The sequence below is a fragment of the Bombina bombina genome, chromosome 5, assembly GCF_027579735.1.
Source record: "Bombina bombina isolate aBomBom1 chromosome 5, aBomBom1.pri, whole genome shotgun sequence".
Taxonomy (NCBI): domain Eukaryota; kingdom Metazoa; phylum Chordata; class Amphibia; order Anura; family Bombinatoridae; genus Bombina; species Bombina bombina.
The window spans coordinates 476465057-476482411 of NC_069503.1; the positions used below are offsets into that span (position 1 = coordinate 476465057).

The 17355-nt window shown below is 40.5% G+C and overlaps 1 protein-coding gene across 1 annotated transcript in view; it reads right to left on the reverse strand.

Annotated features, from left to right (window-relative positions):
- LOC128660487 (mucin-12) overlaps positions 1 to 17355 on the reverse strand; it is a 770239-nt gene that overhangs the window by 579894 nt on the left and 172990 nt on the right. Inside the window, exons 9-10 of the mRNA XM_053714362.1 lie at positions 9534 to 9644; positions 8808 to 8918 (exon numbers count right to left, since the gene is read on the reverse strand). Of these exons, the coding sequence (XP_053570337.1) occupies positions 8808 to 8918; positions 9534 to 9644 (222 nt within the window). The remainder of the gene's footprint in view (positions 1 to 8807; positions 8919 to 9533; positions 9645 to 17355) is intronic.

Below are 17355 nucleotides of genomic sequence, written 5' to 3' on the forward strand. Positions count from 1 at the left end.
GGCTTCGGATAGAGGCAGGAGGAATGGGTCTGTATATTAATTCACAAAAATGTGAATTTCCAATTAAAGGATCAAGTAAAAGATAAAGAGGGGAGATACCTAGGTATAAAAGGTATTCTCCAGGGGGAACCTGTGACGATATTCAATGTGTTTGGCCCTAATATCAAGCAGAATGTTTTCTTTAAGAAAATAATTAATCCCATTCTGGACTTCCAAGAGGGGTTACCATAATGGGAGGAGATTTTAATGTGACATTGGAACCAAATTTAGATAACTCGAAAAGAAAATCTACTAAACCTAAATATATTGTAAATCAAGTCAATAACAGCTTAAGACAGATAGCTATGTATGACACATGGAGACGGTTATATCCGGATCAAAGAGATTATACTTTTTATTCGCACCCACATATGTCCTATTCGAGGCTAGATTACCTCTGTTTAGATTTAAAAGGGTTAACAATGTTACAGGAAATTCAGATACTGCCAATGACATGGTCGGACCATGCCCCGGTAAGGTTGAAATTAAAATGGGGGACACAGGAAAGGAAACAGTTTAATTGGAGACTGGACGACTCCATATTAAGGAAAATAGAAGATATGGACAAGATAGCAGGAATAATCGAAGAATTTTTTTTATATTAATAATACAGATGACATATCAGCAGCAGTCCTCTGGGAATATGTGCAACTTAAAAATATACCATCAGTATTTATATTGGTAGATGCCGAAAAAGCATTAGACCGAGCTAAGTGGTCATTTTTAGAAAGAACATTAAGTTTATTTAATTTTAATCAAGTAATGATTAAGAGAATAATGGCACTATATTCAAATCCAACAGCAAGGATAAAGATAAATAGCAGAACTTCTAACAGAATTGAGATACATAATGGGACGAGGCAAGGCTGCCCACTTTCACCAACATTATTTACTTTATCTATAGAAATATTAGCAGCTCGTATTAGGTATAACAAAAAGATAAAGGGGATTAATGTACGGGATAATGAATATAACGTTTCTCTATTTGCAGATGATATCCTCCTGTCTCTATCCAAACCTGTTGCATCAATCAAGGAATTGATGGAAGAGTTTAAGGTATTTGGGAGCCTGTCTAATTTTTTAGTTAATATGAACAAGTCCGAAATATTGTATGTAGAAATTGATAAGATACAACAAGGTATACTTAGGAGCTCACCCTTCAAAAGGATGGAAGCTTTGAAATATTTAGGGATATTTTTAGCTAAATCAGCGAGTTAAATGTGTGTCCTTAACTATATAAACTTTAAAAAAGCTATAACAAATGATCTTTTATCCTGGTTACCCAAAAGGATATCATGGTTGGGGAGGATAAACGTTATCCAGATGGGTGTTTTTGACTTCCTGTGGGAGGAGCGTTGAGGGAGGTGTGCGCGCTCCGGCTCCTCTGTTTGTGGAGCCACCAAATAACTGATTCCCAGCCACAGAGCCCTATTGTCGGGGAAACAACATACCCTGCCCGGGGGAAATAAAGTGGTTTCAGGTAGTCTACAGATCCTTTTAAGGCTGTCCGGTTGCAGCCGCAAACACAGAACAGAGCTGGAAAAGACCCCGGGAACCAGCGCAACCATCTATGATCAACTAGCAGTCGACCGAGAGTACAAACCCTATTCTAAGCAGCCGGTTGTGTACCCTGAACCGAGTGACAGGTGTCCCATCCGGGATAGGAGGTCCGACCTCGGTGGTGCAACAGTCAGTGTACCTGGGTGAGAGTCCCGGAGGAGAGTGGCGGCGAACGCTCGGGTCCAGGGCGAGAGGTCGTGCCGTCTGAACGGTGGAGGCCGGAACCATCTTACCCCCCCTGTAAGTCGGCACATACAGTTGACGTCACGCTCACGAGCCAGTTGGTGCGCAGAGAATCGCAGCGCCTTAGAACGCTGTGGCCGTGGGTGATGCGCATAGTCTCAAGTCCTCCTGAGAGAGGTATGTCTCCAAATTCAAGTGCGCTGTCCATGCCGTGAAGATAGCGGGGGTAAGTAGCATCTTTCTTGACACATTATAAGCTGCAAAACTGCAAACTGTCGACATAATTTACACTGAACTGCAGTTGAAAGGCTTCTTTCCTCCATAAACTCACAGAGTCTCTAGTGTTAAAACTGCTAGAAGGCTAGTGAGACTGAGTCTGGAATAATACTGACTACAGACACTAACTATTATAATACACGCTGTGGCCTGGTCTGAGCCTGCCATTTCTGTGCCTGCCAAGAACCCCGCACTCTAACCCGGGATATACATCTTGTTTCCCAGACAGCACCCTCCTAGCCTGCCTTATTTTCCGGGTGTAACCCGCTTGGCTACTTGAGAATAAGGGATGAGCCTGTGAACAGACATTGCAGGCATAATGCAAATAAAACAGCCGATAGCAGGACAAGCTCTGGTCTCGGGACTGAATTACAATATAGTACATAATTCAAGCTTTTTATCTTGCCTGTATATTGTCCCACCAGAGTCCTCTATGAAAAGTACTAAATTAGGCAAAAGGATGTATACAGAGCTGATATAAAAGCTTGGAAAGCCTAAGACTTTGCTCTGGTTCTGGGGTCTCCACTTTTTTCTCCTATGTTGTTGTATTACACCTCTATGGCAATTGGGAAAGCTTTGATAACGTGGCTTCAATCCAGAATAGGACATTGAGTACAGGCTGTTTGTAATACCCCTACCGAAAGAAAGGGGGGTAACCCTGAAAAATATGTGGTCCTGTTTGTGTATTTACAGTATTGCTTGAAATTTTTTATTACTTAAGAATGTGTTTTTTCTATGTAAATGCGCAGTGAACATATAAGAGCACGCTACATAATATATTACTAGTCCAATACAATACAATAATTGGCTATCACTGTCTGTAAGAATAAGTGCATGTATAAATGCTAACTGGCTAGTAAAGGTTGAGAGCATGTAAGAACATATTATAGGCCCTTGACTAGCGACAACAATCCTAGACCCCTCCTGATCTTGTACATACATATATTACAGCTCTATAACAAGGTAATCAACACAATTCTAAGCACTATAGCACTCTGGTTAAATTAACTACTGAGGCACTTTTTTTTCTGCAGAGATACTGCATCTGTCTCTGCCTTCCTTTTTTCTTTTCACTTTTTTCTTTGTATGTATATTGTTGTTTTTGTAGAAAAGATTAGCACGAACACATTGGTACAAATTTCAGGTCTGTATGAGACTTTCTCGAGACCTAGATAGGTCTTAGTCACAGTAAGGTTTAAATATAGAATGTGATCTGACATGTAATTAAAGAAGTGAATCCTAGGTGTGAAGTAGCACAACTTTATAGGGGAGGTCTACTTGTTGATATAGAGTCTCATTGTAAGGTATTTGTTGGGGCCTATTTAGGTTTCAGTCATTGTAAAGTCTAAACATAGAAGTTGTGTCGACACACAATTAAAGAGGTGAATGCTAGTGGTAAATTAGCATAAAAATACAGAGGTGATTGGTTAGTTGATATAGAGTCTCACTGCTTAGTCGACCCTGGTCTAAGTTCGAGCACCTCATAAGGAACACAGAATTAAAATAAAACAAATAGAAACACAGAATCATAAATTGTATTTAGAGGTACAACAGGGTCGTGTGTATGCTTAATGGTTTAAACATATATAAAGGAGTATTAGTCAATAATACTGTCTGTTTATAGCTTATCCTTTCTTTTTTTAATCTTAAAATAAAGGAAACGAATCAGTATAGACTTATAAGTTATAGAAGACACCAGATTCTGTCTGATCTCGGAAGCAGAGAAGGGCCTTGTAAGGCAGTGATAGTCTCCCGCACAGAGGAACACATGAAATAGCTAGCACTAAATAATTCCTATAGACAGAAGTACGACTGTTTTTGGCCCAGGTATAAGTGCAGATAGTTAAAAACTTCGAGAGGAATTTTTTTAATCCATATTTCCAAAGCTTATGGACAAATATATGACAAGTACGAAAATTAAATCCCCAGCCATGCCTCTGAAGAGAGACAAAAAACAGAAAATAGGTCAGGAACCTGGTATAGAGACTAGTTTAGAGAGTCCAGGTACAAATCAAGACACACAGATGACAATAAATCAGTTAGCGGAACTTCTACTCCCTCAATTTGAGTAAGTTAAGAAGGAGATAGCAGACCTATCACAGGAAAAAAAGACTTTTCTCAGTCAGAATTTCAGAAGTGGAGGCTAGGGTATCAGAGGTGGAAGATAAGGTAAACATTCAGGACACAAATATAGTGGAGAATACAGAAAAAATTAAGGCACTTCTGCTAAAAGTGGAAGACTTGGAGGATAGATCCCGCCGGAATAATATCCGGGTTGTGGGGCTCCCAGAAACCAAAGAGTTTGAGGACCTATTGAGATTCGCAGCTAACAGCCTTCCTAGGTTGCTAGGGATACAGATGGATAAAGATGTACTCCAAGTTGAGCGAGCCCATAGAGTAGGTAGTGCCAGGCATTCCACAGAAGGAAACATACGCCCTAGGATGGTGCTAGTTAGGTACCTCAACTTTCAGGACAAGGTTAACATCATGCAACATTATAGGAAAATACAAACATTGTTAATTGAGGTGAAAAAAATCCTGTTATTTCAGGACTTCTCCTCTGAAACATCCTCCAAGAGGAGGGCAATGGCACCATTTTGTTCTGGGTTAATTAAGCCAGGGTTAAAAGCATCAATGATCTATCCTGCCAAAATAACTGTGCTTAGTATGGACGGGAGAGTTGTGTTAAATTCGGTTAAGGAGGCCAAAGATTTATGCCAGGATAATAACATTGAGGTCTGAAACGGTACAAGTTTCTGTTCACTAACTATAATTAAGCAATGTCAATGACACAGAAACTAAGAGAATTAAGTGAAGCTGCAGGCCACATGGAGGGCTGGGGGGGTATAGGGACCGAGCGGGTCGAATTTTTTTCTTTTTTTTTTTTTTCTCTCTTCTCTTTCCCCCCCATCTTGTTTTTTTTAGCTGGATAAAGGATTAAAATGCCAGAACCTTTAAGTCTAGTTTCGTGGAATGTGGGAGGGATAACCTCCCCCATTAAACGGAAGAACGTTTTGAGAATGCTGAAAGGTGAGAAATCAGACATTATCTTTCTCCAGGAACTGCATCTGAAAGGCCCTGAGATAGAGAAACTGAAAGTAAATTAGGTCGCAGAAATAGTGGCGACACCTTGCAATAAGCGTAAGCGTGGAGTTGCTATCATCATAAATAGAAAGCTCACATATAAAATTTTGAAGCAAGAATGCGATCCTCAGGGTAGGTATATAGTTTTGCAGATGCAGATAGAGGGTGCAAGGTGGATTTTCTGTAATATATACGGTCCCAATAAATTTGAGAAACATTTCTGGCAAAAGATCCAACAGAAACTTATGCCCCATCTGGATCAGAACCTGATTATAGCAGGGGACATGAATTTCACTCTGTATCCGGAGATGGATAGGTCGAGAGTTAGATGCCATCAGTCAAATAACCGAGAAGCCAAGTTCTTTAGAAATTATGTTAAAACATTAAAACTGAAGGACATTTAGCGGTCACAACACCCGGATGACCGTGTATATACTTGTGAGTCTAAGACTCACAGGAGTTTCTCGCGTATTGATCTATTCTTGATAGGTGCACAAGTAGCTAGGTTTGAGATGGAAACTAAGATTGCAGACATTATTCTTTCAGACCACGCCATTATCAGTCTTAAGGTCTGGGCAGACACAAAAGCTAAAAGCCTGGGGAACTCATTTCGCTTCCCAGCATATATGAGTAAAAATATTCACTTTTCAAACTGGTTGAAATTAAGGTGGCAAGAGCACTGTGCACAGAATGTAGAGTATAAGAACAAATCAGAAACTTTTTGGGAGGCAGGGAAAGCAGTTATGCGTGGAGAAATCAAGGCATACATGGTCAAATTAACTCGTAAATATAGAGCGAGAGAGGTACAGCTGGCTAATCAGCTCAGGAATGCATATAATACATATCTCAAGTGTCCGAGTCAAGATACTTGGAGTAAATATATATTATCCAAAACAGAACGAGAGGATTTTTTTAGAGAAAAATGGGCAGGGGAGGATCTCAAGGCTAGGGCTATGTATCAAGGGTATCAGGGGGTGTCCGCCAAACACCTGGCAAAGATAACAAAGTTTCGGAAAAAGAAAAATTTAATATCAGCAATCAAAGATGGGAATAAGATCCTAACCCAATCTATAGAGATCAGAGAGGCATTTTTTAAATATTATCACAACATTTATACTAGTGGGGATATAAATGAGAGTGCGAAGGCGCAATTTTGGGACAGAATTAAATTACCTCGTATATCTCTTGAGGAATTGAACCAAATTAATGCACAGATAACGGAGTCAGAGATAGTCAAGGTAATACAAAAGACGAAAACAGGCAAAGCCCCAGGCCCGGACGGCCTCTCAATTGAATTCTATAAAATTTTATCAGAAACAGTAGGTACCACATTAGAGAATCTATATAATGACTATTTTCTAAGAAATGCTTTGAACTCTCCTTACTTCTCTGACTCAGTTGTTACCCTCATACATAAGAAGGGGAAAAGCCCAGACGAATTATCAGCCTACCGCCCAATTTCCCTGTTAAACCAGGATTATAAAATAATGATGTCAATTATAGCCGATAGATTAAAAAGAGTAGTGGGCAAATTGATACATACAGATCAGGCGGGCTTTATTCCGAACAGGAACTCTGTCCGCAATATGAGAAGAGTTTTAACAGTGTTGGACCACTTTCATCGGGTCGGCCAGCTGGGCAGAAAGGACTATTCAAATGTTATGAACAGGGATTTAGCGTTAATCACTGTAGATGCTGAAAAAGCCTTTGACTCTATTGAGTGGAACCATCTAATAACTTCTCTTGAAAACTTTGGTTTTTCTGGCCGGTTGGTTGACCTGGTGAGAGTGGTCTACAACAAACCAAGATCGCAGCTCTTGGTGAACGGGGAACTAACGCAATACATTACTTTAGAAAAAGGAACGCGTCAAGGTTGCCCATTATCCCCTCTGCTATTTGATCTTGCCCTGGAGCCTCTGGCGGTATATATCAGACAAACATTACAACCGGTCAAGATAGGCAGGGAGAGTTTACTCCTATCTCTCTACGCAGACGACATACTTCTTTTTTTGCAGAATACCGTAGAATCTATTCCACGATTTATTAAAATCATCACGGAGTTCAGCTCTTTTTCAGGGTACAAAGTTAACTCTAAAAAATCGGAGTTATTATGGGTAAATAAAACAAGGCAAAGTATAAATCATATCTTCAGAGAAGTTAAAGTTATTAATTATTTAGGGATTAAGATTGCTAGAAATCCTAGTGATTGGTACCGATTAAACTATAGTGAACTTTTTGATAATATCCAATTTGACTTAAATAAATGGAATTTACACTATCTGTCGATATCGGCCAGGTGTATCATAATTAAAACAATCTAATTTCCGAAAATCCTGTCTCTCATACAAAATCTTCCCATATTTGTTACTAGGAAAGATATAGACAAATATAATAAAGCTTGCACCTCCTTTATCTGGGGGGAAAAGAAACCAAGAATATCTCTCGATAAAATGAGCAATTCATTTGGGAAAAGTTAATAAGGGATTCTCCATCCCCTCGGAGTAAAGGGTTGGGAACAGAGTTAGTAGTTCACTATTGATCAAGTATAAGTGTGCTCAGCTTATTTAAAGTTATTAAGGAGGTTCTTATTAATTTTGTAAAGTTTGTGTGAGATGTTTTGTTTGATTGTCTTTCTTTTAAAAAAAAAATTTAAAAAAAAAGAACACAACATTTTAAACAACTTTCCAATATACTTCTATTATCAACTTTGCTTCACTCTTGGTTTCGTCTTTTGAAGCTTAACACACAGGGTGAGCCAACGACAAGAGGTTTTTATGTGCAGCCAACAATCAAGAGCTAGCTCCCAGTAATTCATTGCTACTGCTGAGCCTACCTAGGTATGCTTTCAACAAACAAATCCATGAAAAAGCAAATTAGATAACAGAAGTAAACTGGAAAGTTGATTAAAACTGAACGTGCTGTCTGAATCATGTAAGTTTAACTTTGACTTTATTTCATGATTCAGACAGAAAACACAATTTTAAACAAAATTCCAATTTACTTCTAGAATTTAATTTGCTTCATTATTTAGATATCCTTTGTTAAAGAAATAGCAATACACATGGGTGAGCCAATAACATGATGGAAATATGGGCAGCAACCAATCAAAAGCAACTGAGCCTATATAGATATGCTTTTCAGAAAGGAATATCAAAGTTGTTTAAAATGGTATTCTCTGACATGCCCTGAGAGTTCCAGAGGAGAAGCGTAGGTGTGAGGTCACGTGGAACACCTGCTCTGTCTTTCCTTTCAAGCTGTTGGCGAGATGCCTCGCGTCCAAACCCTTAGGCCCAGGCCGGCTTGATTAGTTCAATTTTCATCGCGACTGGAACTCCACAAAGTGCCGCAACATAGCACTGAGCTGCGTGCTGCAGCAGCTGAAAGGACTTGTTCTTCCCTAACAGTTATATACTATACTGGGTATTAAAGGAGTTGCTCCTACTGAAAAGCCCTTTCTACCTATATAGACCATATAAACGTTATTCTCTCCCCCCCCCCTCCCACGGGTGCTGCGTGAGGGGGGCTTATTTTTTCTGCTGTGTTGCTCTCTACTGCAGGGCTAGGATGAGGAGGCTATTTGCCTGACGTGTGGGGCCCGACTGGGCTGAAACTTCTCTATGACTATCCCCAGCAGACCTGCTAAGTTTCCTGTAAAGGCTACTTACTGTGGATTTGTATCTTGTCCTGTCCTGGATGCCGGACTGGTTCTCTCTTGCTGCATCGCTACGGATCGGGGACTTGTCCATTTTCTCTTGGTTGTGCACGGATCCCCGGGCCTGAAATAAAGAGGAAAAAGGTTTCAGCTTCCTGGCTGTTTTTTCAACCCCGGACGTCATTTTCTTACTTGGTTTATCCTGGGTTTGATCTTTGGCATCTGAACGACGCTGACTTGCCTTGTCTGCTTGGTTTCAGCTCCCCCTCCCACTGGTGCTGCGCGAGGGGGGGTTCCCTATGAATACGGCTTTCTAGTTCTCCTATGGCACACTTCAGGACATGATACGGTACGGTTTTGAACTTTCTCCTAGCAGATTTATTTGCTTTTCTCTCTCCTCCCTGCCCTAATCATTTGTTTTAACCTATTGGCATATGGAACATTACTCCCCTTTTTTCCTAGTAGTAGAATTTTGCTCAGAATACTTGCCAGATCCTCCATCAAACTAAAATTACTGAAAAGCCCTCTCTACCTATATAGACCGTATAAACGTTATCCTCTCTCCCCCCCCCCTCCCACAGGTGCTGCGTGAGGGGGGCTTATTTTTTCTGCTGTGTTGCTCTCTACTGCAGGGCTAGGATGAGGAGGCTATCTGCCTGACGTGTGGGGCCCGGCTGGGCTGAAACTTCTCTATGACTATCCCAGCAGACCTGCTAAGTTTCCTGTAAAGGCTACTTACTGTGGATGTGTATCTTGTTCTGTCCTGGATGCCGGACTGGTTCTCTCTTGCTGCATCGCTACGGATCGGGGACTTGTCCATTTTCTCTTGGTTGTGCACGGATCCCCGGGCCTGAAATAAAGAGGAAAAAGGTTTCAGCTTGCTGGCTGTATTTTCAACCCCGGCCGTTATTTTCTTACTTGGTTTATCCTGGGTTTGATCTTTGTCATCTGAACGACGCTGACTTGCCTTGTCTGCTTGGTTTCAGCTCCCCCTCCCACCGGTGCTGCGCGAGGGGGGGTTCCCTATGAATACGGCTTTCTAGCTCTCCTATGGCACACTTCAGGACATGATACGGTACGGTTTTGAACTTTCTCCTAGCAGATTTATTTGCTTTTCTCTCTCCTCCCTGCCCTAATCATTTGTTTTTACTTTATGGCATATGGAACAATACTCCCCTTTTTTCCTAGTAGTAGAATTTTGCTCAGAATACTTGCCAGATCCTCCTTCAAACTAAAATTACACTGGATTTTTGTATTATCCCACCAGGATGTCCAAATAAGAGGGTAGTACCCTGAAGAAGGGGCCAAAAGGCTAGGGCAAGAGGAGGGGTAAAGGGTAAAGGGGATAAGGAGAAATTTGAAGAGCATAGTATTATGCTATAATCTGCTAATTACTGGACTGCCCTATTGTTGTCCTTGAACACTGTTCAAATTCTCTCTAGAAAACTTATTTGTGGGTTTGCTGGGAATCTGCTTTGGAACAACTAATTTTCTTGTTTATTTTGTTTTATGTAATCCACAGTATTCCCTAGACTGGCTTTATTTTTATAGAAATAGGTAGCTTAGACTTAGGCTTTAGATTTATCAACACTGTCAAAATCGTCAAAATCCCACTTTAGCTAATTCTTTCTATCTTTGACCTCCAGCTTAGCTACATATTGTTTATATTTTGCTAAATACTAAAGGGTCCTTCCTATGTAATATACTCATCTCATATCTTCACTTTACACCTAGGTGCAATTTCACCTTGTTACCTGCTAAAGGGCCTTAAATGTTGCATATTTTATATATATATCTCTACAATCAGTTCTGGTGTTCCTATAACTGTATCCTTTTTTTTTTTTTTGTAACATTGAGATTTATGAGCAGGGTCACTATCATTAGTTATTAGTTCTATTTGGCCCTCAGAGGTCTGGAGCCTTTAAATTAATCTAAATCCCTTATGACTGTTAATATACAATTTAACGTTGGTCAGGGGCTTGATTCTTGGCTCATTACCCTGGGGCTGACCCTTTGTTAACTCTGATTGGGTGCCGCTACCTCTACGGTGGTTGCATTTTACTTGTTCCACATTGGTTCTTTTTGCATATAATCAGTATTTAATTGAAAAAACACCACAGAACTGGGCCAAGTACACCTCTGCGCTGGGAGAGAGACTCTTTCTTATTAAATAAGTCAGCAAAGAAGGAAATTAGATTCCAAGCAAAACTGTACAGATACGGAAATAAGACAGGGAAACTCCTGGCAAAACTTGTTAATCGGGACAAAGGTTCCCAGCTGATAGATTCTGTACACGTTGAAGGTCAAAATCTTAGGAAAAGCTTGCAAAAGTTCCTCAGGCATTCTAAGTATTATACTGACTTATATTCTTCTAGAATCTCAAACATTCAGGAGCGTGAGGACTTCTTTCTCTTTTCCTTCATTAACACCTGCCTCACTTGAAGACTTGCACTCTCCCATAACTGAGACAGGAGTGGCTAATGCAATTCAAAATCTGTCTCATAATAAATCACCAGGTCCGGATGCACTTCATAACAAATTTTATAAAATGCTATCTCCCACCTTGACACCGGATCTAACTTCTTTATTTAACTATATATACACAGAAGGTAATGAGCATACAGCTAACTTCGCTGTTTCCTATCCTACTTTGATATTAAAACAAGGGAAAGTCCCGGTCATGAAGGAGTCCTATAGGCCCATTGCCCTTCTGAATACAGACTACAAATTATTAACCTCTATTTTAGAACAAAGGCTTCACTCTCGTCTCCCTTCTATCATTCATACAGACCAAGAGGGTTTTTTGAAGAATAGAAATTCTGCCGCTAAAATAAGGGAGCTTCTTCTCACTATAGATTATTTTAAAACAAACAAGCGCCTAAATCAGACGGGGTGAGAGGGTACCTCTGACCTGGCAATTATATCTATAGATGCTGAAAAGGCTTTCGATCCTGTTCACTATGATCACCTCCTTTTCTCTTTGGATCAGTTTGGTCAGAGGAAATTTTAATAAATGTATTGGTAATCTGTATCGATAGGCCTCTACGAGGTTGCTGGTCAACGGGTTTATGTCCACGACATAATTTTGCAGAGAGGAAACAGACAGGGGTGTCCTCTTTCTCTGCTTCTTCTTGACATCTCCATTGAACCGCTCGCTATACTAGTTAGGCAGCAATTTGAGGGACTTAAGATAGGTAAGGAGGAGCTAAAGATCGCGCTCTACGCTGATGACATTCTCATATATATGGCCAATACCCATACATATATACAGAAGCTCCTCTCAATTATACAACAGTTTGGATCCTTCTCAGGGTACAAGGTCAACACTACAAAATCTGAGCTTCTCTAGATTAAGCAGACGGAAGATTATTTTATAAATGTGCCTTTTACTGTAGTTCGAGACTCTTTTAGGTACTTGGGTATAACCATTTCTCCTAACCCTGACGCTTGGTACTCTCTTAACATCACTCCAATCTTAAATAAAATCAAAGATATTCTTAAAAACTGGCACAATCTACCTCTCTCCTTATCAGGGCGTATAACAGCATACATTATGATTCTCCTGCCTAAATTGCTTTATAATCTTCAGAATACCCCTTTTCTCTTAAAGAGGTAAAAGATATTATTCTTTTCAATTCTCTTCTGAGATCATTTATATGGCAAAATAGAAGGGCTAGAATCTTACTCTCTAAACTCTCTCTTCCTACGAAGTATGGTGGCTTGGCCCTCCCTGACCTTAGGGTCTATAACCAAGTTTTCTTAGCACGCATAGTAACAGACTAGGTACCCTCCAGGGATTATGTTACGAAAAATGATCTCGAAAAAAGTATAATGTACCCTCTTTCTCCATTGGCACTTATCCACTGCGATGCTAGCTTTATTCCGGCTGAATTTAAAAAACTGAGATCTATATATAATCCAATCTTAGCGTGGAAAAGGATCTGTAATTCGTTAGCCATAGATTATCGTGTCTCAACTCTCAAGACATATTCCATTTTTGGCAAACCCTCAGTTTCAAGCAGGATTACACTCAACACTCTTTCTAAAATGGAAATCCGCATGTTTTTCTAATGTACATCAGATACTAGACTTTGAGAGAAGTTGTGTTAAATCATTTGATTCCCTCAGAACAGAATTTAATCTTCCACATAAAAATTTCTTTGCATACCTACAGGAGAGACATTATGCGCTAAAACTTACAAACGATTATGGTTGGAATTGGTATTTAGGTAATATTGAGAATTGGCTTGCCCTAGTTAAAAATGGGTACATGTCAAGTACCCCTTGCTATTCTATTTTGGTCTCTGATAGGGGCACAATTAATCTCGAAAAGATATGCATTAAGTGGGCTACACTGCTAATGCAAGAACTGGGTCCTAAATTACCTTATTTTTCAATCCAAGAAACTACTCGAGTAACTCTTTCCTCCTCTTGGAGGGAATCTCATTTGAAACTACTTCATATGTATTACTTTACTCCAGACAAGGGATTTAAATGTGGAAATATCAGCTTTAGTGTTTGTCCTAAATGCTCTTTCCCTTTGGGGAACCTTTTGCACATGATATGGACCGGCCCAAAAATTAGAAATTTCTGGCTCAAACAGCAATTTTGGCTTACTAAAATATTGGCTGTCCCCCGTCTGACTCTGTCATCAATAAACATAGTTTTTCTCTGGCTTAATTTAGGAAATAAGGAGGTCAACACTAAAATTATTAATATGGCTATATTAGCCGCTAGATATTTACTCTTTAAAAAATGGAAATTGAGAACAGCCCCCAGTATATTAGAAATTTAGAACTGCTTAAGGAAACAAGGTATTCTTGAACAGTTTGATAACAACCTAGGTAATGACCAGGACATTAGGAGGTTTTTTCTTAAATGGTCCGCGTTTATAAAAGCCCTCCCCCTCCAGTGAAATTGAACATCTAATAAATCCATTTATAAATTCAGAGTTGGTTCTGCTGGGCTTGTGGTAACTTGGGTTTTTTGTTTCTTTTTTCTTTTTTTTCGTTTTGTTTTATTTCATTTTGCTGTTTTTGTTTTGGGTATAATTATTTAAAGTTGTTTTGAAAATCTCCAATTCAGATACAGAAAACTAACTTGCTCATTTAGGTATTAAGTGGGTGGGCCTTCATCTTGTTTTTCTCTGTTTTTGTTTTTTTCTTTATTCTTTTTTCTTTTTTTTTTAAACTGAGCAGAGAAGTTTTTGTAATATTTTATTTACTACGGTCGGGTTTGACGTATTGTAATGTATAATTTACCCTAGTTTTGGATGGAAATGGAAATGTATCATGAATTGGTTGTAAATAAAAGATTTATAAAAAATAAAATAAAAAAAACATAATTTATGCTTACCTGATAAATTCCTTTCTTCTGTTGTGTGATCAGTCCACGGGTCATCATTACTTCTGGGATATAACGGATATAACTCCTCCCCAACAGGAAATGCAAGAGGATTCACCCAGCAGAGCTGCATATAGCTCCTCCCCTCTACGTCACTCCCAGTCATTCGACCAAGAATCAACGAGAAAGGAGAAACCAAGGGTGAAGTGGTGACTGGAGTATAATTTAAAAGATATTTACCTGCCTTAAAACAGGGCGGGCCGTGGACTGATCACACAACAGAAGAAAGGAATTTATCAGGTAAGCATAAATTATGTTTTCTTCTGTTATGTGTGATCAGTCCACGGGTCATCATTACTTCTGGGATACCAATACCAAAGCAAAAGTACACGGATGACGGGAGGGATAGGCAGGCTCATTATACAGAAGGAACCACTGCCTGAAGAACCTTTCTCCCAAAAATAGCCTCCGAAGAAGCAAAAGTGTCAAATTTGTAAAATTTAGAAAAAGTATGAAGCGAAGACCAAGTTGCAGCCTTGCAAATCTGTTCAACAGAGGCCTCATTCTTAAAGGCCCAAGTGGAAGCTACAGCTCTAGTGGAATGAGCTGTAATTCTTTCAGGAGGCTGCTGTCCAGCAGTCTCATAGGCTAAACGTATTATGCTACGAAGCCAAAAGGAGAGAGAGGTAGCAGAAGCTTTTTGACCTCTCCTCTGTCCAGAATAAACGACAAACAGGGAAGAAGTTTGGCGAAAATCTTTAGTTGCCTGCAAGTAGAACTTGAGGGCACGAACTACATCCAGATTGTGTAGAAGACGTTCCTTCTTTGAAGAAGGATTTGGACACAAGGATGGAACAACAATCTCTTGATTGATATTCCTGTTAGTGACTACCTTAGGTAAGAACCCAGGTTTAGTACGCAGAACTACCTTGTCTGAGTGAAAGATCAGATAAGGAGAATCACAATGTAAGGCTGATAACTCAGAGACTCTTCGAGCCGAGGAAATAGCCATTAAAAACAGAACTTTCCAAGATAACAATTTTATATCAATGGAATGAAGGGGTTCAAACGGAACACCCTGTAAAACGTTAAGAACTAAGTTTAAACTCCATGGCGGAGCAACAGCTTTAAACACAGGCTTGATCCTAGTTAAAGCCTGACAAAAGGCCTGGACGTCTGGATTTTCTGACAGACGCCTGTGTAACAAGATGGACAGAGCTGAGATCTGTCCCTTTAATGAGCTAGCCGATAAACCCTTTTCTAAACCTTCTTGTAGAAAGGACATTATCCTAGGAATCCTAACCTTACTCCAGGAGTAACCTTTGGATTCGCACCAGTATAGGTATTTACGCCATATCTTATGGTAAATCCTTCTGGTAACAGGCTTCCTAGCCTGTATCAGGGTATCAATAACCGACTCAGAAAAACCACGTTTTGATAAAATCAAGCGTTCAATTTCCAAGCAGTCAGCTTCAGAGAAGTTAGATTTTGATGTTTGAATGGACCCTGTATCAGAAGGTCCTGTCTTAGAGGTAGAGACCAAGGTGGACAGGATGACATGTCCACTAGATCTGTATACCAAGTCCTGCGTGGCCATGCAGGCGCTATTAGAATCACTGATGCTCTCTCCTGTTTGATTTTGGCAATCAATCGAGGAAGCAGCGGGAAGGGTGGAAACACATAAGCCATCCCGAAGTTCCAAGGTGCTGTCAAAGCATCTATCAGAACCGCTCCCGGATCCCTGGATCTGGACCCGTAGTGAGGAAGTTTGGCGTTCTGGCGAGACGCCATGAGATCTATCTCTGGTTTGCCCCAACGTCGAAGTATTTGGGCAAAGACCTCCGGATGAAGTTCCCACTCCCCCGGATGAAAAGTCTGGCGACTCAAGAAATCCGCCTCCCAGTTCTCCACTCCCGGGATGTGGATTGCTGACAGGTGGCAAGAGTGAGACTCTGCCCAGCGAATTATCTTTGATACTTCCATCATTGCTAGGGAGCTTCTTGTCCCTCCTTGATGGTTGATGTAAGCTACCGTCGTGATGTTGTCCGACTGAAACCTGATGAACCCCCGAGTTTTTAACTGGGGCCAAGCCAGAAGGGCATGGAGAACTGCTCTTAATTCCAGAATGTTTATTGGCAGGAGACTTTCCTCCTGATTCCATTGTCCCTGAGCCTTCAGAGAATTCCAGACAGCGCCCCAACCTAGTAGGCTGGCGTCTGTTGTTACAATTGTCCAGTCCGGCCTGCTGAATGGCATCCCCCTGGACAGATGTGGTCGAGAAAGCCACCATAGAAGAGAGTTTCTGGTCTCTTGATCCAGATTCAGAGTAGGGGACAAGTCTGAGTAATCCCCATTCCACTGACTCAGCATGCACAATTGCAGCGGTCTGAGATGTAGACGTGCAAAGGGAACTATGTCCATTGCTGCTACCATTAAGCCGATCACCTCCATGCATTGAGCTACTGACGGGAGTTGAATGGAATGAAGGACACGGCATGCATTTAGAAGCTTTGTTAATCTGTCTTCTGTCAGATAAATCTTCATTTCTACAGAATCTATAAGAGTCCCCAAGAATGGAACTCTTGTGAGAGGAAAAAGAGAACTCTTCTTTTCGTTCACTTTCCATCCATGCGACCTTAGAAATGCCAGAACTAACTCTGTATGAGACTTGGCAGTTTGAAAGCTTGAAGCTTGTATCAGAATGTCGTCTAGGTACGGAGCTACCGAAATTCCTCGCGGTCTTAGTACCGCCAGAAGGGCACCCAGAACCTTTGTGAAGATTCTTGGAGCCGTAGCCAATCCGAATGGAAGAGCTACAAACTGGTAATGCCTGTCTAAGAAGGCAAACCTTAGATACCGGTAATGATCTTTGTGAATCGGTATGTGAAGGTAAGCATCCTTTAAATCCACTGTGGTCATGTACTGACCCTTTTGGATCATGGGTAAGATTGTCCGAATAGTTTCCATTTTGAACGATGGAACTCTTAGGAATTTGTTTAGGATCTTTAAATCCAAGATTGGCCTGAAAGTTCCCTCTTTTTTGGGAACCACAAACAGGTTTGAGTAAAACCCTTGTCCTTGTTCCGACCGCGGAACCGGATGGATCACTCCCATTAATAACAGATCTTGTACACAGCGTAGAAACGCTTCTTTCTTTATCTGGTTTGTTGACAACCTTGACAGATGAAATCTCCCTCTTGGGGGAGAGAATTTGAAGT